Here is a 21369-nt window from a genome sequence, read left to right as displayed (position 1 = left end):
TTTGGCACACCTCTTTATGGTCATAAAATACCCCTAGATTTCAAATTTCAGGCAAATTGGATAAAAACTACGATTTCTATAAGCTCAAGACCCCAAATCGGGAGGTTGGTTTATATGGGGACTAAATCAAAACCTGGGCCGATATAGCCCATCTTCGAACTTGACCTGCCTACAGACAAAAGACGAGTTGGTGCAAAATTTCAGCACGATTGCTTCATTATTGAAGACTGTAGCGTGATTACAACAGACAGCCAGACAGACAGACAGACAGACGGACAGACGGACATCGTTATATCGTCTTAGAATTTCTCCCTGATCAAGAATATATATACTTTATATAGTCGTAAATCGATATTTCGATGTGTTACAAACGGAATGACAAACTTATTATACCCCCGTCACCATTCTATGGTGGTGGGTATAACAAGTAAGGAATGTCTAAAGTCGGGCGGGGCCGACTATATTATACCCTACACCACTTTGTAGATCTAAATTTTCGATACCATATCACATCCGTCAAATGTGTTGGGTGCTATATATAAAGGTTTTGGCCCAAATACACACATTTAAATATCACTGGACAAAATTTGATAGACTTTTACAAAATCTATAGACTCAAAATTTAAGTTGGCTAATGCACTAGGGTGGAACACAATTTTAGTAAAAAAATATGGGAAACATTTAAATCTGAAGCAATTTTAAGGAAACTTCGCAAAAGTTTATTTATGATTTATCGCTCGATATATATGTATTAGAAGTTTAGGAAAATTAGTGTCAGTTTTACAACTTTTCGACTAAGCAGTGGCGATTTAACAAGGAAAATGGTATTTTGACCATTTTTGTCGAAATCAGAAAAACATATATATGGGAGCTATATATATCTATATATATAAAAATTGAAGCAAAGATTATAAACTTTGTTTTAATTAAAATTTCATTATTTTAAAGAAATTTGTGCTTAATATATTGCAAATTGCGTATCCTAAAATTTAGGTTTTACAATCTTTAATATCACGTAAATATTTTTTTCAGTGTAGGAACAGAATTACCACTGAACCGAACCTCATATACCCTCAATCATGGATTTGAATCATAAAGCAGTCTGAACCATAAATCGTTCTGCAGGCACATCTTGTCGGGGAATGACGTGAAAATTACGGTAAAATGGAAATGCGTTTACTGTTAGTACTGAAAATAACATTCATATATGGCATAGGGATTTTAATCAGAAACAAAAGGCTTTTTCAAAATATGGAAGATTCGATTTTTCGAGATATAAATCCACGGATGATTCATGTTTCGTTGGATTTCTCTTAACCCTTAAATGCGCACTGTATCTTTTAAGATACAATCAGAAAAAATTCCTACGTCTTAAAATTTTGACCGAATTCTTTTTGTATAATACATAATAACGCTATTTCCAAAAAATATGTTTTTCCAGAAACTTTGTTGTTGTTCTGGGTAACCTGCCGTCAAAATTAAAAATGAAGTTTTTACCAAAAATTAAAAAAAACTACAAATTGGAAGTTAAATAATATTTTCCAGAGATGAAAGTAATGTTGGTTAAAGAACTGTGTAGTGCAAAAATATCTCTATTCACTACTAAAAACAATTTTTTTTATTTGTAAATAAAAATATAGTTTAATGCGCACTGTATTTTTTAAGATGCAAAAACCATTTAAAGACAAGTATATACGACCGTAAGTTCGGCCAGGCTGAAGCTTATGTACCCTCCACCATGGATTGCGTAGAAACTTCTTCTGAACACTGCCATCCACAATCGAATTACTAACACCGTAAGTCCATACGTAGTTTATATTAAATTAACAAAATTTTCTATTGAAATAAAATTTTAACAAAATTTTCTATAGAAATAAAATGTTCACAAAATTTTCTATAGAAATAAAATTTTAACAACATTTTCTATAGAAATAATGTTTTGAAAAAATTTTCTATAGAAATGAAATTTTAACAAAAATTTCTATAGAAATAAAATTTTGACAAAATTTTCTATAGAAATAAAATTTTGAAAAAATTTTCTATAGAAATAAAATTTGGTAGATTAGTTTTGGCTCGAGTGCCAACCATGATTATGAACTGATATGGACCAATTTTTGTGTGATTGGGGATCGCCTATATATAATTATAAACCGATATGGACCAATTTTGGTATGGTTGTTAGCGGCCATATACTAACACCACGTTCCGAATTTGAACCGGATCGGATAAAATTTGCTTCTCTTAGAGGCTCCGCAAGCCAAATCTGGGGATCGGTTTATATGGGGGCTATATATAATTATGAACCGATGTGGACCAATTTTGCACGGATGTTAGAGATCATATAAACACCCCGTTCCACATTTGAACCGGATCGGATGAATTTTGCTCCTCCAAGAGGTTCCGGAGGTCAAATCTGGAGAACGGTTTATATGGGGCTATATATAATTATGGACCAATTTTTGCATGGTTGTTAGATACTATATACCAACACCATGTATCAAATTTCAGCCGGATCGGATGAAATATGCTTCTCTTAGAGGCTCCGCAAGCCAAATCTGGGGGTCCGTTTATATGGGGGCTATACGTAAAAGTGGACCGATATGGCCCATTTGCAATACCATCCGACCTACATCAATAGCAAACTACTTGTGCCAAGTTTCAAGTCGATAGCTTGTTTCGTTCGGAAGTTAGCGTGATTTCAACAGACGGACGTACGGACGGACATGCTTAGATCGACTGAGCATTGCACCACGACCCAGAATATATATACTTTATGGGGTCTTAGGGCAATATTTCGATGTGTTACAAACCGAATGACAAAGTTAACATAATATACCCCCCATCCTATGGTGGAGGGTATAAAAAAACATAATTTTTTTTCTTTTAAAAAATGTGGTATGCAGATTTTCTTTATTTACCATTTTGCCTATTATATATTTTTTCGAAAGAATCGGTGATCTTGTGCATTTAAGGGTTAAATATCGTTCCTTGTCATTGAGCTAAAAATAAACATGATAAGAGAGAAATTCACCACTGTGATACCACGATGGACTGATGGCTGCTACCATACCTAACCTATGTGGTCCATCCCATCAGACTTCGTATATGTATATTTTGACGAAAATTTAAGCCAGATCAGGCTTCGAGGCGTTTGACGTTCGGCACCAGCGTTGCCAGAATTGTTTCACAAAATACCGCTAGATTTGTCCAAAAAACTAGCCAAAAAAAGCTAAAAAATTTTAAAAAAAGCTAAAATTTTTTGTATCAAAAGTCACATTTTTGATTGAAATTTAACAAACTTAAAGGCTTTATTTCACTTAAAATGCATATTATTTTAATTGTATTCATTTTAATTCAATTTCTGTAAGACTGTAAGAAAATTTAAGTCATATTAGCTCTGTTTGCGTACTCGATACATTTTGATTACTATCACAAATTTTTACTGGAAGTCCTTCGTTTATATTTCCTAGTAAAAACATTTTTCCCAGTAAACTTGCAATTGCCAGCTGGTTAATCATCAACAAGTCCAATGTGCGATATATTGCATAATGTCACATAGAACTGCATTAGAAAATATCAATATATTTCGTTTTAGCTGAATTAATGATAAATTCGTGAACGTGAACACTTCTCCTAATTTTACCCAAGAGAATAAAACCCATTCTAACTGTCTTGCAAGTTTATATTGAATAACTTTTATTCGAAAATTTCCCATACAAACCTATTGTTGTCCAATTTTCGTAAATTTAAATCCATTCCATTAATATATAGCAGATTTGTTTTGATCCTATCACTACGAATTTTTTCATTGCATTTTTTGATGTTAAAAAAATAATACCACATTCAAAACTTTATTTCCTTAATTATTTCTATATTCGGTTCCAAAGATTTTGCACACTAATGATTTTGGTATTGATTCCGAGTCAAATTTGAATTTAAATATTCGTTTTTTCAGCTTTTTCTTCATGAGCTATCACAGTGCTTTAAAAACGTGCTAACGACAACTTAAATTTCCAAATTCAGACTCGACTTTAAGTAGAAATTATTCTATGTATACGTTTTTAAAATAAAATGTTGAAAAACCTCTTCTATTTTTGAACGCTATTTTGGTTTGTGGTCAAGATACAAAAACTCCACTAATTTAAAGACTATTTCATTAATTTTAAGAATTTTTTAGAATTGACCCTAGCCTTCTTCCATGAAAAGATACCCATTTTTAAGTTGAATCACTTAACTATAAGGACAAAAAGAATTTATCGGCTATTGGACAAGGAAAACAGTTTATATAAGAGAAATTCACAAATGCTATTATAACAAAAATTCGCGTTCGTATTTGATGGAAATGAAATCTTTGGCCACACCACAATATTTTTTCAATGTACACAGCAATTCACATCTACTATTTTAATTTAGTAATATCATAATAACTTTAGAATATTATAATAACATAAAAAGGATAAACGAGTCAAATGCTAATATTCCTAATAATTTACTGACAGTTTATATAAGAAATTGAAATACACGCAAAAAAATAATTCTTTCCTCCCAAACGAAATTTTAGACAAACAAAGTTCGTTTCTCATTTGCTTTTCGCTGTAAGGAAGTGTATTTGGAAGAAAAGTATATACTTTTTGTGATAAACGTTTATTCTTTTCCAGGATGTAAAAACCATTTCATAAAGACTAACTCAAAAATTTTTTTTTTCTGGCTAATTGCATTTTCCCTCACATCTTTCTCACTTCCACGAAGATTTTTAGTTCTTAGCACCTTTTTCTGTAATACAAACAATGTAGAAGAAATTATACGATTTTATAAATTTTTAAAATTTTTTTACCTTTCGCCTGGACGGAGAATCGAACCGCGGACCATGCACTTTGTAAGCCAACACACTAACCACTGAGCTATGTACCTGTTATGGTCATCAATAGATAAATATCCATATAAGTTATATTTATATAGCATAGCTTGCGGCGCCCACGAACCGAATAAACAAAGTTTATTTAACAGAAACAAACATTTAGTTTGGCACCGTGGAGCAGTGGTTGCTACGTCTGACTCTCATGCCAAGGGTCGTGGGTTCGATCCCTGCTTCGACCAAAGTTTTTTTTTTTTTTTTTTTTACATACATTCTACATATGTTCGGAAGATTCCGAAAAAAATGTTCAACATTACATTGTACTATATTTAATTTTGAACTGTAAAATGTGTTTTATTAAAGACCAAAAGTCAGAAAAGAACAGTGTTTGATATAAACGAAATGGACTCTGTTGTTGTTTCAAAAATAACTTTTTTTATTGAAAAAATAAAAACTTTGTAACAAACGAATTTTTTTGGTGATAAAAGTTTAAAATTTTCGAAGCAATTCAAAAAACTCTAACAAAAGAAAAACGTTTTCGGTACACGTTTTCCAAACGTTTTTTTTCTTTGCGTGTATGTGGAAAACCTTATTCTGGCAGTAAGGCTTAGATAAAAACGAAGTTTTATCCATATTTCAATAGGAATATGTCGAAAATAAAAAAAGCCAAAAATAGCTAAAAGGGTCATGAAAAAAAGCCAGAAAAAAAGCTAAAAGCTAAATGCATTTTTTTCCGCTAAACGTCTTCAAAAAAAGCCAAATCTAGCGGGAAAAAAGCTAAATTGGCAACGCTGTTCGGCACATCCGAACTTCTGCCGTTGTTCTTCTTGTATATACAGTGGCGTGGAGAAATGAGTACATAATTAATATTTTCATTTCTAAACGAATAACATAAGCAGTAAAAAAGAAAATCAAAAATTTTATTTTTCCTTTATTCCTTCTTCAATTCTAAATAAAACAACAAAAAAACTCAAAACAAAAAGTAAAGAAGAGATAAATAAACATAAAAAAACTCGCATGTACTCAATTTTGCACTTTCCTATACCGGTGTCAGTTGGAACATTTTCTAGTACTTGGTCCATAACCCTTTATTTTGTAATACCTTAACATATCTATACGTTTTGGCATACTTTCAACCAATTCTTGTATGATTTCATCTGGTATATTCTGTCACTCAAGCTGTACTCGTTCCCACCAGAGATGGTCTGTATCAAACTTTTTTAGGTTTGCGTCTGTCGCAAAGTTGTAAACGTCGTAAACGTCACATACGCGTCGTAAATGTAGAAAATGTAACAAAAGTCGCAAACTCAAAATACTTTAGTCGCGTCAGCTAGGCAACGAATTCGATGATATCCAAGACGATGGTATGTGCGAAGAAGTTTCAATTCTTAGGAATGTTCACAATTTTCGGTTTTAGTCCCCACATTTTCCCTATTGCCTCTTGCACGAGTACAGGGTAACCGTGGATTTTCTCGTCCTTTCTTAGCTTTAAGTTCAGTCTCCTGTCCAATATAACCCAAAGGTATTTTGCACACTCACCAACGGGAATTTCGATAGGCTTGACCATGGGAAAACTTTCACAAATTTCTTTAGAAACTCACAGCGAATGCAGTCAAACTAAATTAAAAAATGTTCAGGATTTCTTCTATTCAAAATTTGGTTTTCTACAGTAGGTTTACGACTTATGCGACATACGTATTATACCGTCGCAAATGTATGTCGTAAAAGTCACAGTTTGTGACAGGCCAACCCTGGTTCCCACCGGTCTTCAAATTTTGATGGAGCTGATTTGTACAATCCCAGCCGTCTTCCCACGATTGACCATAAATTCTCAATCGGGTTGAGGGCGGGACTTTGCGCTGGCCAATTAATCACTTGAAATTTTTGCTCACTAAGCCATTTTTTAACTATTTTTGCACTATGCTTGGGATCACCATCCTGTTGAAATACGACTTCATCTTCAGGATAGGCACTCTTGTCAACAAACTCGGGAAGATGAGTCTGCTAAAAGGTGAGGTAGTCCTCCTTCTTCATTATACCATAAATTTTCTGCAAAGGCCCAATGTGCCACCAAGTGAAGCAGCCCCAAACCATGATGCTTCCACCACCATGCTTCACAGTTTGCTTAACATGGTGACTTTGAATGGTATCACCAGGACGACGCCAGCAATATTGTTTACCGTCCGATTGGAAACGGTTAAATTTTGATTCATCTGACCAGATAATTTCCAGTCATCCAGATTTCCAGTCATCTGTCGTCCAATTTTTATGCTCTGTTTCAAGCTTCATTCGCGCCTTTTGACTCTTTTCTGACAATGCTCCTCCTCTGGTTTGCTCTTTGGGAGTAGCATTTCGTCTTTTTGGACGCGAATGACCACAGACTGACTAATATTTAGTTCCTCGGCTATTTTCCGCGATGAAGACCATTATTAGTTAAGGAAACTATATTGTCCTCCACATCGTGCGATAACTTTTTCATTTTATTTTTTACTTGATATTATTGCAGTACACTTCGAATAAAGCTTTAACTCTTACTAGCAAACGCGTTTCTAAAGTTATATTGCAGATCACAAAATGCAAAACTGAGGGTATATGTTACATATATTGGTTTTATGCTGAGTACATCAAAAAGTGCAAAATTGAGTACATGCGAGTTTTTTTTCTAATTTATCTCTCTGAATTCTTTACTTTTTATTTTGAGTTTTTTGTTATTTTATTTAGCATTGAAGAAGGAATAAAGGAAAAATAAAATTATTTTGAGTTTCTTTATTGCTGCTTTTTTATTCGTTTAGAATTGAAAAAATTAATTATGTACTCATTTCTGCACGCCGCTGTAAGTTTTCTTCGAATCGAAATTAATGCTGGTATGTGCTAAACTTTTACTCACATCTGTATAAAACCAACTAGCTCATAAGTACAAATTAAAATTGAGTTCCAAATGCCACAACAAGAACTCATGTCGCAATTAAATAATTGGCCAAATTGTTTTCCTTTCATGTCTTATAGTCCTTACTGTTTTCGATACGAAATCAATATTAAGAATAAAATATCCAATATTATGGAATGCAGAGACAGCGGTGGTAACGGAAAATCAGCTTTCCAACCTCTATAATACCCATTGGATAAATAATTTTCAATACAAAGAAGAAATATCACAATGTAATGGTTGAAGGTGGGTGTCCTAATTGTAGCCAACTCTGTCATTCTCGAGAAGGGTGTGATGTTTGACGAACAGCTTGTAATGAAAAAATGACATTAAAGCTGCAGAAATAATCAGACATAACAAAGTATCATCCGGGCAAGAAAGCAACACCATAGCCAGAATAGCATAGAAATTGTTTGTAATTAGTTAGTCATAAGTGGTCGTTGGTAACGGACGTGAAATTTTCCGCCAATTGAATACGGTTTTCGAAAATTTAATAAAACGCTTATCAAATTGTGTGTTTGCAAACAAAATGGGGTTTAAACTCTGGGAACGTTTTACCCAAGCCGATAATATTTTTCAATCGCTAAGACCTTTAACTTATATCTCAATCATAGGATTAGCTCCATTCCATTTGAAATCACAAAATGAAGTTCGCACCTCGGCTCTATCATTCGTTGCGGGCATATTGCATTTCCTATTCTATGTTTTGTGTTTTTTCATGTCACGTTGGGAGGATGGTTCCATTATTGGATACTTTTTTCAAACAAATATAACCAAATTGGGGGATGCAACTCTCTCGTTGACCGGTGTTATTGCTATGCTGACTATATTTGGATTTGCCATATTGAAAAGGAGTCGCCTGATAAATATCATCCAAAATAATCTGGTCGTTGATGAGATATTTGTTCGGCTTGGTACCAAATTGAATTATCGCAAAATTCTATGGTACTCTTTTGTCATATCGTTTGGAATGTTACTATTTAACGTCATCTACTTGTGTGTGAGCTATATGCTTCTAAGATCGGCCCATATAACACCATCGTTTGTTGTCTTTACAACGTTTGCTCTACCCCATATTAACATCAGCATAATGGTCTTCAAATTTCTGTGTACCACCCATCTGGCCAAGAGTCGTTTCCACATGTTAAATGAGGTAATTAAATGGACACAGTTTGAATTTGGTTATTCTCACTTGCAATAATTTCTTTTTTAGTTTAAGAAAACTCGGAAAATTATTACAAAAAAGTGAAGCGATGTATACACGCGAAAAAATATGTCTTTTCTCCCAAACGAAATTTTAGACAAACAAAGATCTTTCTCAATTGATTTTCGCTGTAAGGAAGTTTATTCTTTTTCAGGATGTAACAACAATTTCATAAAGACTAACTCAAAGTAAGACAATATTTTCCGGCTAATTGAATTTTCCCTCACATATTTCTCACATTCACGAGGTTTTTTAGTTCTTAGCACCTTTTTCTGTAATACGAACAATGCAGAAGAAATTATTCGATTTATTTTTTTTTTTTAATTTTGCTTTAGCCTGGACGGAGAATCGAACCGCGGACCATGGAATTTGTAAGCCAACACAATATCCATTAGGTAGCTGTTATTGTTATCAATAGACAATTATCGTTATAATTTATATTTATATAGCATAGTTTGCGGCGCCCACGAACCGATTAAACAAATTTTATTTAACAGACACTTACACTTGGTTGGACACCATGGAGCAGTGGTTGTTACGTCCGCCTTGCATACCAAGGGTCCTGGGTTCGATCCCTGCTTCGACCGAATACCAAAAAGTTTTTTTTACATATATTCCAAATATGTTCGGAAGATTCCGAAAAGATGTTCAACATTACATACTACTATATTAAATTTTTATTATGAAACTGTAAATGTGTCTTACTAAAGGCTTAATGTCAGAAAGTAACAGTGCTTGATACACACAAAAAAATTCACGAAAATTTTTCCAATTAAAATTTTAATTGAGTTTTAAAAAATATTCAATTAAAAATTTAATTGATTCAACAAATTTTTTAATTGAAACAAAAATCACTCACAAAAATAATAGTATCAATTAATTTTTTAATTGGATCAATTAACTTTTTAATTGACCTTCAATTAATTTTTTAATTGATACTATCATTTCTGTGATTGAAGACATTTCAATTAAAAATTAATTGGATCAATTAATTTCGTGATTGAATCAGAAAAAAAAAAATTTTTTTGTGTATAAACGAAATGGACAGTGTTGTTGGTTCAAAAATATTTTTTTTTATTGAAAAAAAAAAAAAAAACATTTTGTAAAAGACGATTTTTTGGTGATAAAAGTTAAACATTTTCGAAGAAATTCAAAAAACGTTTTTTTTTTTCTTTGCGTGTATGGAAAGTGAATCGATATACACCTTTGAAAAGATAAATGGGGTAGTGTCAATTCTACAGAAACATTTATATTCACAAAAGTCAATAATTTTAAATCGGATTAAAATGACGAGGTGACCCAGAGTAAATTGCTCACTCGATGCTCGTGACTCATGACAAATCTCAGATCTTATGGCAATTTTCGTAACTCAGAACGAAGCGTGAGTAAATCTAAGTACGTGCCGTGATTACAATTGAGAGCGTTTTTGAAATCGTGAAATCGCGAGTGCACTCAAAAAAATGAGCTCTATATGGCACAAAAGCCTATTTAATTCTATTTTAGTTCATGGAATTATTGTTTTGAGAAGTTTTCCTTCACTTAAATAATTTTAGCGTACGGTAATTAAATTAACTAAAAAACGGAAAAATATACACCAGGGAAGCATAAAGATTAACTAAATTCGTGTCTCCCACAAAATAGTTCAGAATTTCTAAAAATTTGTACATTTTGCCACTAATGCACCCATCTTGCACATCGTATGGGACAGCAAACATTTTCACAATTTTGAACCAATGTTTTCTTTTAAACTACGAAATTTTCTTTAGCAAGTGAAAAATAGTAATTATGTCTAAAAAAATTTTGTTGAATTTGTCGAAAAATATTTACTTATTTTTATGAAATCGGCGCAAAATCTGCGATTGTAATCAGGGTTAACATTTCGGTCCAAAAAATTATTAATTTTTAAATTTGGTCCGACGGACGGACCAAATGGAATTTGGTTGATTTTGGTCCATTTTCGTCAAATCTGTAATTTTTCACTATTTTCTATAGATATAAAATTTTGACAAAAACATCTACACTCAAAAAAAAGTGAACTCTCTATTTCACTAAAGCCAATTTAACTTTATTTTAGTTCATGGAATTATTATGTTTGGAGAAAGTTTCCTCTACTCTAATAATTTTTTGTGTACGTTAGTTAAATTAACTAAAACCCAGGAAAAAAATATACACAAATGAAGGATAAAGATTAACTAAATTTGTGTCTTCCACAAAATAGTTCAATATTTCTTTAATTTTGTAAATTTTACTAAAAATGCGTTCATCGTGAACTTCGTATGTCACAAAGACGTTCTTGCAATTTTGAACTCCAATTTTTTCCTTCAAACTACAAAATTTTCTTTAACAAGTGAAAAAACTTAATTATGTCTAATAAATTTTCTTGAATTTGTCGAAAAATATTAACTTATTTTTATGACATCGGCGTGAGCCAGCGTTTGTTATACTGTTTAGTTAAAAATTTCTAAAAATATTCAAATTTTTCTAAAATTAACCGAAATTTTTCTTCCTGGTGGGTTCACTGTTTTTTCAGTGTATACAAATAAAATTTTAACAAAATTTTATATAGAAATAAACTCTAAAAATGTTTATATAGATACAAAATTATGCAAAAATTTTGTATAGGGAGAAAATTGTGTAAAAATTTTGTATAGGAAGACAATTTTTTATACCATTCTATAGAAATAAAATTTTGACAAAATTTTCTATAGAAATAAAAATTTGACAAAATTTCTTATAGAAAAAAAATTTGACAAAGTTTTCTGTAGAAATAAAACTTGGCAAAATTTTCTATAGAAATAAAATTTTGACAAAATTTTCTATAGAAATAAAAATGTTGAATAGAATTAAATATTTGACAAAAGTTTCTATCGAAGTAAAATTTTGGAAAAATGTTAACTTTTAAATTATATTAATTTAATTTGGGAAAAATGGTCCGATGGTATGAATTTTGGTCCAATTTTGCAAAAATTTTGGTCCAAAATAAAAATGTATTGTGTCAACGCTGATTGTAATACAGTTTAGTTCAAATTTTCTAAAAATTAACCAAAAACTTCTTTCCTGGTGGGTTCACTGTTTTTTGAGTGTGTGTATTTGATCGTTTACTTGATTTTTTTTTCACGACATTCAAACTCACTTCAGTATGAATTTTATCGTGAACGTGGATCGTGGTTGTGATTTTTTATAGCGAGCATTAATTTGCAGAAATTTTGTTCACGAACAAATTTTATTTTTAAATTTCGATCACGTAAGAAGTATTTTGCATATATGGAGGCTATGGAAAATGAACCAATAAGGACATTCATATCTACTATGCATGATTTGTGCTAAATTATTATAAAATTATAATGAAATGAAATAAAGCTCATTTCATTCGAAATATATTTAACTAACTATTTCTACACACGGCTTAAAGAGAATATTGTTTGGAAGTTTCGGATTTTTTAATTTAATATAGTGAACAAGTTGTTATATGTAGCGGAAGTGCCTTAATTTTGAACATAACGGTATATCTCGAAAAGTAGAGCTGATAGAGAAAAATGGAGATTAGATTTAAAATCAGCGACCTCAAATTAGTAAACATTTGCTATAAATTTCAAATCAACACAAAAGTTCAATTTTGTTCCCTTTTCTCATTTCATTTGAAGAAAATTTCACCAAAACTCTTATTTTGAAGTTTTTGATAAAATATTTGCAAATATTTGCTTTGCAGCTTATATTGAATTTTACCGTATAAATTTGTCTTCTTTAGTTTTCTTGCTTTTGTGTCGATAACATTGAATATTTAATCAGCTGGCAAAAAAAAATGTGGCATTAGAGGGTTAACTGCTGAATTTTTTTTTTCAATTAAAGTTAACCGGAGAGAAGATATTGACAATTTATTCTCTATTAACTGGCAGTTAAAGCCTACACACAGAGAAGGGATATGATCACCTCAAACATGTTTCAAGAGCAAAATGTTATTTTTGGCCGGCAAACATGGAACATGCTTGTCGCAAAAATTTTGTTTTCTCGCCAAACATGTACATGGTTGCTGAAATAAGGTACATAATTTCCGAGAAAATAACATGGTTGCGACAAAAATGTTACATGTTTGCCGTCCAAAAATAATATTTTGCTCTTGAAATATGTTTGAGGTGATCATATTCCTTCTCTGGGTGTAATGGCCTAACATGAAAATGGCCGTAAATATAAAATTTAAAAAAGTATACTTTGATTAATTCATAAGTGTAAGTCACACTTCTTACCCTTCAAACATTTTGCAATTACGTATAAAAGTACTTTCGTTCAACCAGAAAAAAAAACGAAAATTCTAAACATGTACACTTTCCATTTTCAGATACTTCAAGATATACTCGATTCTCATATAGAAGATAGTAATGCAGTGGAATTATCACCCCTACACTCGGTGGTTCGTATTAATCGCAGTGTACCAAGAAGACGTCCTGCTACCATAGTGAAGCCGAGTAATCAACAACGTTACAGTGTAGCCTCAATAATACGGCAAAATCCCGAATTGGCCTTGAAACAAGTTACCAATATACACAATGTGTTGTGCGATATATGCAATACTATTGAGGAATATTTTAGCTATCCTTTGCTTGCCATCATAGCCATATCATTCCTTTTTATACTTTTCGATGATTTCTACATACTGGAAGTGATGTTAAATCCAAATTGTGTGGAGAAATTTGAAGCCGATGAATTTTTTGCATTCTTCTTTGCCCAAATGTTATGGTATGTCATTATCATTATCCTGATTGTAGAGGGTAGTAGTAATACCATTAAGGAGAGTGGAAAATGTGCTGCCTTTGTTCATAAAATTTTAAATATAACCGAAGATCCGGATATTAGAGATCGTCTATTGCGTTTGTCATTACAATTGCAACACCGCCGGGTACGATTCACTGCAGCCGAATTGTTCAATCTGGATCGTACATTAATATTTACGGTATGTTTCTAAAACACTATTGATATAAGTAAGAGATTTTATTTCATTATCCATTTACGTTTTTAGATAACTGGAGCTGCTACATGCTATCTTATAATATTGGTTCAATTTCGTACAACCCATCATGATCCGAATTTCAATGTTACGAATTGTGTATCTTAAGCGAAGAGTGTCTTGTTGTTTGTGCCAAAATGTTTTCCATTATGTTCAACTATTACGGGTTTAATAATAAATTATGTGCCTTCCCTTATACAAAATGACATGTTTTCAATTTTAATATATTGAGAAGAATTAGAGTCACACGCAAAGAAGGAATATGATCACCCCAAATATATTTTAAGAGCAAATGTTAGTTTTGGTGGTGAACATGGAAAATGTTTATCGAAAAAGTTTTGTTTTTCGTCATACATATACATGGTTACCGAAATCAACTACATAATTTTCTACACTCATAGAAAAAATTCTGCTAAAAACAGCGGTCGATGTCTGCTGTTATATTTTTGTACTTTAGGGCCTAATGAACAACAATTTATAAAATTTTTAGGTTATACAATTTTCCCCAAAGCATATTTAAGAACCAAAAGTAGTTTTTGGTATATTTTTGCACTGTAATATACTTACAAGCTCCTAAATACGATCAGCAAACATTTTGTTTGCTGTTATGCTTCAATTCGATAAATATTCAGATTTCAGTCAAATACTATAGATATTCATAAAATATTGTGTTAATTATGTTAGGATAGCACCATTTTTATTTATTTTAGCCAAAATAAAACATGTTTTAGTGTAATCGAGCTTTAAAAAATAGCAGGAAATATTTGCTATTTCAGCAAACAGTGACTGCTGTCCCTTTTTCAGCAGACTTTCTGCTGTTTTAGCAGACTTTTCTGCTGTCCCTACTAACTAATTTCTTTGGGTGTAGCAAATAACATGGTTGCGACAAACATTTTCCATGTTGCACATAAAACATGTTTGAGATGATCATATTCCTTCTCTGGGGGATAATTTTCCATCTAGTTATAATAAAATTTGGCGGCGCAAAATTATCCATTATAAAATGAAATTGTGGTTATCCGAACGATTATGAGATTAGTTGTATAACCAATTTTACAATAAAATTTACATTTCATTCATATTTTCTGAGAGAGATTTTTTTCACAATTATTATAGCAATTGGTACTAAATGATTATGGGTGGTCGGTTTTAAAATTTTGGCAGAAAATACAACAATTTTAAAAAATTTTCTCTGATTTAAAAATTTTGATTAATTGGCGGCTAAATTTGGTACCCACCTTAATATATCAAACAAAAGTACCGATATTAGATTATCTCTACAACCAATCTTAATATCAAATTTTCATTTTATTCATATTTGTTGTGCATGATTGTTGCTAAATTTTTGGAATCGTGAAAATTCCTAAATGTGCTACCATTTTCTTGTTTTTATGTCTTAACTTGAGGAATTAATTATTTCAGAAAACAGTGAGTGTTTTACCTTTTTCAGCCAACTTTCGGCTCTTTTGGATTTTTCTTCTGACATCGTCAGGTTTCTGTTTAGGAAAAAATTTACTTTCAAAAAGGGATGAAAAATACAAATTTTAACAAAGTACAAAAAAGGTATTTTTTTTTAGCGAAAAAGTTCTTTTCATTAAATTTTAAAGAAAATAAAACTTTGTTTGTCAAGTCCTCAATTTTAAATATTTTTTTTTTAGATTTATATCCACTTACAAGGACTACCGTAGTATTGTAATCACGCTTGCCACAGTGTGCTTCATGGAATTTCATAAATTTTCTGTACATAAATAAAAATAAATTTTTGACAAAATTTTGACTAACTTTTCTATAGAAATAAAATTTTGACAAAATTTTCTATAAAAATAAAATGTTGACAGAATTTTCTATAGAAAAAAATTTTTGACAATATTTTCTATAGAAATAAAATTTTGACAAAATTTTCTATAGAAATAAAATTTTGACAAACTTTTCTATAGAAATAAAATTTTGACAAAATTTTCTATAAAAATAAAATTTTGACAAAATTTTCTATAGAAATAAAATTTTGATAAAATTTTCTGGAGAAATAAAATTTTGACAAAATTTTCTATAGAAATACAATTTTAACAAAATTTTCTATAGAAATAAAATTTTCACAATATTTTCTATAGAAATAAAATTTTGACAAAATTTTCTATAGCAATAAAATGTTGACAATATTTTCTATAGAAATAAAATTTTTACAAAATTTTCTACAAAAATAAAATTTTGATAAAATTTTCTGAATAAATAAAATTTTGACAAAATATCCTATAGAAATAAAAGTTCGACAAAATTGTCTACCGAAATAATAAGTAGATAAATAAAAATAAAATTTTCAAAAATATTCCACCGAAATAAAATTTTGAAAAAAAATTCTATAGAAATAAAATTTTGACAAAATTGTCTATAGAAATAAAAGTTTGACAAAATATTCTATAGAAATAATATTCTGATAAAATTTTCTATTTAAATAAAATTTTGAAAAAATTCTATAGAAATAAAATTTTGACAAATGTTGATTTTGAATAAAACACAAACTATTTTGGAAATTATTGTAATTTTGTTTTTTTATGATATATTGGTATTACTCAATTATGTACACTCATAGAAAAAAGTCTGCAAATAACACCAGTCGATGTCTGCTGTTATATTTTTGTACTTCAGGGCCTAATGACCAAAAGTAATTTTTGGTATATTTTTGCACTGTAACATATTTACAAGCTCATAAATACGATCAGCAAACATTTTGTTTGCTGTTATGCCTCAAATCGATAAATATTCATATTTTTAATCAATTGGTAAAGATTTTCATAAAATATTGCTTTATGTTAGGATAGCTCCTAAGTTGATATTTTTATTTGTTTCAGCCAAAATAAAACATGATTTAGTGTAGTCGAGCTTAAAAAATAGCAGGAAATGTTTGCTATTTCAGCAAACAGTGACTGCTGTCCCTTTTTCAGCAGACTTTCTGCTGTTTTAGCAGACTTTTCTGCTGTCCCTACTAACAAATTTCTTTGGGTGTATGGAACAAAATATCGACCAAATAAGTAGTGGCACACCTTCATCCGATGGTCCAAATTTTCGATGACGCTGAGGCATAATGAAGGTTCATTGCCGTTAATGTGCCGAATTATCTCATCCTTTAGCTCTTGAATTGTTGCTGGCTTATCGACGTACACCTTTCCTTTCAAATAACCCCAAAGAAAAAAGTCCAACGGTGTCAAATCACATGATCCAATTGACATCGCCATTACGTGAGATAACACGGCCATTGAATTTGTTGCGCAAAAGAGCCATTGTTTCGTTAGTTGTGTGGCAAGTGGCACCGTCCTGCTGAAACCACATATCGTCCACATCCATATCTTCCAATTCGGGCCACAAAAAGTTCGTTATCATCTCACGATAGCGAACACCATTCACAGTAACTGTCTGACCGGTCTCATTTTGGAAAAAATACTGCCCGATGATGCCGCCAGCCCATACACCGCTCCAAACAGTCACTCTGGGTGCATTGGTTTTTCGACAATCACTCTTGGATTCTCATTCGCCCAAATGCGGCAATTCTGTTTATAGGTAAGTACTATGTTCGCTTTTCGAGTTGAAATTTTCGCGGTTACTCTATTAAAACAGTTCAATATAAAGCAGATAAATTAAATCAATTGATGCGCAGTTTCTTGTTCCTCTAAATTTCGGCAAGACATTATGGGAATATGTTTGTTTTCATTTATAATTTTGATTATTTCAGGAAAAGTAATCGCGAAAATAAATGATTTTCAACTCGAAAACCGAACATAGTACTCACCTTATTGACGAATCCACTGAGGTGAAAATGTGCTTCATCACTGAAGATGATTTTCTTCGAAAATTGATCATCCACTGTTGCCATTTCTTGGAACCATTTAACACGTTGTTGGATTCTGTATCTCTCCATGGTTCAAATTGAGTAAGTCTGAAATAGAGAAATGTCAAATAAAATTCGGAAAAAAACTTGGCGTTTAAGTGTGGTTCACATTCAACGTCGGCCCTTACAATTTAACCACCCTTTATTTGTTGGCAGTTTTTGGTAAGATTTTCTCCAAATGTAGGTAGATTATTTTTGTCTCGACCGTCACTGTAATGGTTCGCACTATTTTAGTACCCGATCGATAACTTCTTATCTAGAAAGTATACGTGGGGAAGGGTAATATAGAAACACATTTTTGGACTAAAACATTCTTGAAATTCAATAAAATCAAAAATACGATTTTATTGAATTTCAAGAATGTGGCTTTTACAAAATCGAGATTTTCATCACGTATGAACTTATCTGTTTTGCCAAATTTGTAAAAAACTATCAACAAAAAAGTTTGTTAAAGACTTTATCAAAATATTGAAATATTTTGTTAAAACGATTGTACCATAAACTGATATCGGCTCAAAAATTTACACACAAAAGGTACTAAATCATTCGCGGGGGTACCGCGGTACTGACCAGGGCGAAAAAGTATTGAAAAAAGTGATATAGTACTGCATTTTCCATCCCTGTTTTCAAATAAATCGTCCCCAATTAACAAAATATACAATTTGTACAATAAATCAATGGCAATGTCGAACAAAATAACGTTATGATGTCACGTTTTCCACAATACGACTGGTGATAATCGGTTAGCTTTATTTGCAACTGGGATTGGCAACGCTAGAACCATATGTTTACACTCATTGTGATTGATATTTAAGCGACCGCAAAACATGGAAGGAACACTGAAAAGGTATTTTAAAGTTAAATGTAAATTACATATTTAAAAAATTGAAAGACAGTTCCAATAATAGAATATGGCGCAAACAAGTGAAGAAACTACAAAGGAAAAGAAGGAGGCAAAATGCAGCCAAGGAAAGGGATAAAAAGTTGGAAGAAGGTCAGTATGATATCCACCATTATATTCATTTTTGACTTCATTTACTTTCAGAAGAAATAGAAAGGCTTAAAGATCCCACTTACAAACAATGGTTGGAGCATCAAGAACATTTGGAAGAAATGAAAAGGAAGGACGAGGAGCGTGAAAGGGAAGAAATGGAAGAAAATTGGTTACGTCGTGAGCTATTGGCACAAAAGCAATTCCAAAAGGAAAAACTAAAACGTTTGGCTGAGGAAAAAATCGAGGAGGAACGTAGGCAAAAACAGTTAGAAGAATTAAAAGAACGAGAGGAGGCCAAAACACGCCAACGAGAGGAAATGCAAAGAAAAACTGAAGAGGCAACAAGAGACTTGGAAGAAACTGTACAGATATGTGATCAATATCTCGAAGATATTTGTATGCTAACCCCACCGAAATTGAAAGGATTCCTTGAGACACGTCCTGGCGAAAAAGTGTGTGAATTCTATAGGAAAACACAATGTTGTCGATTTGGTTTCCGTTGTAGCCATAATCACACAAGACCATTGTTGTCCAGAATTATTCTGATACGACATTTTTTTCAACATCGTTTGCTAGATCATTGCCTTCACGAGGAATATAGCTCAGCAGAAGAAAATCTAGAAATGGGTGAAGGTGATTTGAAGATTGATTATCAAGAATTTTGTTACGACGTGTGGCCCGTATTGGAGCAATTTGGAGAAATTGTAAATTTTCGCACAGTACGCAATAGATTGCCTAATGCCAAGGGCAACGTTTTTGTTGAGTATAAAGATAAAAGGTAAATATATTATTCAAGACGTAACAATCTTTGTGTTAAAACAACTAATTGGGTGACAAAACGACTTCCAAAATTTCCGCAACAGAGTCCAAAAGAGTAATAGCCATCCAAGGTTTTATTACCATAACAAAGAAAACTTATTACAGGTCTGGAACTCCAAAAGCCACTGGTATTAGTTTTGAGGTTTTTGAAAGCGTCTACGCTATAAAATCGGGCAGCACTCATTGATTAGAGAGACTGAATGGTCTAAGTTAGTCTGTAAGACCGGGCTGCCACAAAATGCTATCCATTATCTCTTTTTTCGCTTTAGCCAGTCAAGTACTACAAACATAAGAATTTTAATTTGATCGATTACTTTTTTGTACTTATTGTACTAAACAGGTTGTAGTAATTGGAAAAATATCTATCCTACCTTCTTTTCAGGTCCGCTTTAAAGGCTTTCATAAATCTACAAAACCGATATTATGCTGCAAAACGTCTTCACATTGAATTTTCCCATATAACAAATTGGCGTATAGCTGCGTGTGGTATGATCTGAGTATCCTTTTCTAAACATAAACATGATTACACTTAAAACAAAACTAAAGAACATTTTTTTGTTGAAAAATGTCTTCCTTAACCCTTTTTTCTGTGATCATTTTTTAAGGATTTTATTTAGCTCACAAATGTCCCAGAGGAGCGGACTGTAATTATTTGCATTTTATTCCAAATCCGCAGAATAAATACAATGAACCTTTCGGGTCATTGGATAGAAGTCAAAGAAGTACGGTAGGAAATATGTGCAGTACAAGACAACAAACTCCTTTGATAAGGTAAATAAGTGTATTTTTTTCCAAATGGTTAGTAATTATAATTTTCTATTTTTCCTTGAATACGAAAAAGTTGGAATAACGTAACCAATCAGGATAACCGTTGTCGTAATTGGCGCTGGTCTGAAAGTCCTGAAATGGAAATATTGCCTAGCAAAAGCTCTGTTGAACCAATTTCAGAAAATCCAAAAAATCCGATTTGTACAACCTCAAAGCCAAAAGAAAATGATTTTTCGCAAAGAAGATCCAGGTTACGAAGCAGGGAACGTCATCCTTCACCACATTCTAAAACTGGAAAAAGATCTAAAGGAAACCACAACGATAATAGTCCATCTATAAAATCAACCAAAACGAATAAAAAACGATCTGATCGTGATAAATCTACTTCATCCGATTCTTATTATGAGGGTAAATATCATAGATCTGATTACAGGAGAAAATCACGATCGCATAGCAATGAAAGTCATATTTCCCAACATTCTATAGATGACAAACGAAATAATAGAGACAAAAGCGTATCATTAGAAAAATCAAGAAAGCATAATCGAACGTCAGATCGGAATAAGTCTACATCACCAGGTTTCGACAATCATCACAAATCTGAGCATAAAAGTACAAAGCGTCATAAACACAAAAAGAAACATAAGAAGCGAAGTTCTTCTAATTCCCCACGAAAAAGCAACAGTAGCCGAAATAGAAAATAAGATTAAAAATTATATTTAAAAGTAAAAAGCTTTTGTACTGAATCAATAAACATTGTAAACAATAAATTTGTTGAATTATTGAGTTTCCCGAACATTGTAAAAAATGACAAACCCATCTCGTTTACTGCCCAATAAATAGTAAATTGAATTTGCATGTTAGAAGTTTATATCTCAATTGTTTCCATTTAGCCCTATGTAATACTGTTGTTAAGAT

At 31.8% G+C, this 21369-nt stretch overlaps 2 protein-coding genes across 5 annotated transcripts; both read left to right on the top strand.

The window, feature by feature from the left end:
• Positions 1-8310: 8310 nt before the first annotated feature.
• On the top strand, positions 8311-14190 carry Gr28a (Gustatory receptor 28a). Its single transcript, XM_075294926.1, has 3 exons — positions 8311-8934; positions 13322-13933; positions 14000-14190. The coding sequence occupies exons 1-3, from the start codon at positions 8311-8313 to the stop codon at positions 14093-14095; spliced, it is 1332 nt and encodes a 443-aa protein (XP_075151041.1). The 3' UTR covers positions 14096-14190.
• A 4494-nt stretch (positions 14191-18684) lies between these two features.
• LOC142227059 (uncharacterized) lies at positions 18685-21322 on the top strand. Of its 4 annotated transcripts, none has more exons than XM_075297377.1 (6): positions 18685-18717; positions 18767-18864; positions 18919-19642; positions 20066-20169; positions 20289-20454; positions 20525-21322. In XM_075297377.1, exons 1-6 carry the CDS (start codon positions 18698-18700, stop codon positions 21153-21155), a joined length of 1743 nt encoding a protein of 580 aa, XP_075153492.1. In that variant the 5' UTR covers positions 18685-18697; the 3' UTR covers positions 21156-21322. The 4 variants fall into 4 exon arrangements, with proteins under 4 accessions (XP_075153492.1, XP_075153491.1, XP_075153494.1 ...); XM_075297376.1 differs by having other exon boundaries at positions 18916-19642; XM_075297379.1 differs by having other exon boundaries at positions 18686-18717; positions 18779-18864.
• The last annotated feature ends 47 nt before the right edge of the window (positions 21323-21369 follow it).

The sequence above is a fragment of the Haematobia irritans genome, chromosome 2 (genome assembly GCF_050003625.1).
Source record: "Haematobia irritans isolate KBUSLIRL chromosome 2, ASM5000362v1, whole genome shotgun sequence".
In the NCBI taxonomy this organism is placed as follows: Eukaryota; Metazoa; Arthropoda; class Insecta; order Diptera; family Muscidae; genus Haematobia; species Haematobia irritans.
The sequence above is the reverse complement of the archived record's forward strand: the minus strand, read 5'-3'. Positions and strand labels throughout refer to the sequence as shown.

Excerpts from the sequence above, each read along its gene's own strand:
- Gr28a (XM_075294926.1), top strand. The coding sequence starts at position 8,311 with ATGGGGTTTAAACTCTGGGAACGTTTTACCCAAGCCGATAATATTTTT. Across the intron at positions 8,935-13,321 it reads GTTTCCACATGTTAAATGAG|ATACTTCAAGATATACTCGA; the intron begins GTAATTAAATGG and ends TTCCATTTTCAG. Across the intron at positions 13,934-13,999 it reads ATCGTACATTAATATTTACG|ATAACTGGAGCTGCTACATG; the intron begins GTATGTTTCTAA and ends TTACGTTTTTAG.
- LOC142227059 (XM_075297376.1), top strand. The coding sequence starts at position 18,698 with ATGGAAGGAACACTGAAAAG. Across the intron at positions 19,643-20,065 it reads GTTGAGTATAAAGATAAAAG|GTCCGCTTTAAAGGCTTTCA; the intron begins GTAAATATATTA and ends CCTTCTTTTCAG. Across the intron at positions 20,455-20,524 it reads CAACAAACTCCTTTGATAAG|TTGGAATAACGTAACCAATC; the intron begins GTAAATAAGTGT and ends AATACGAAAAAG.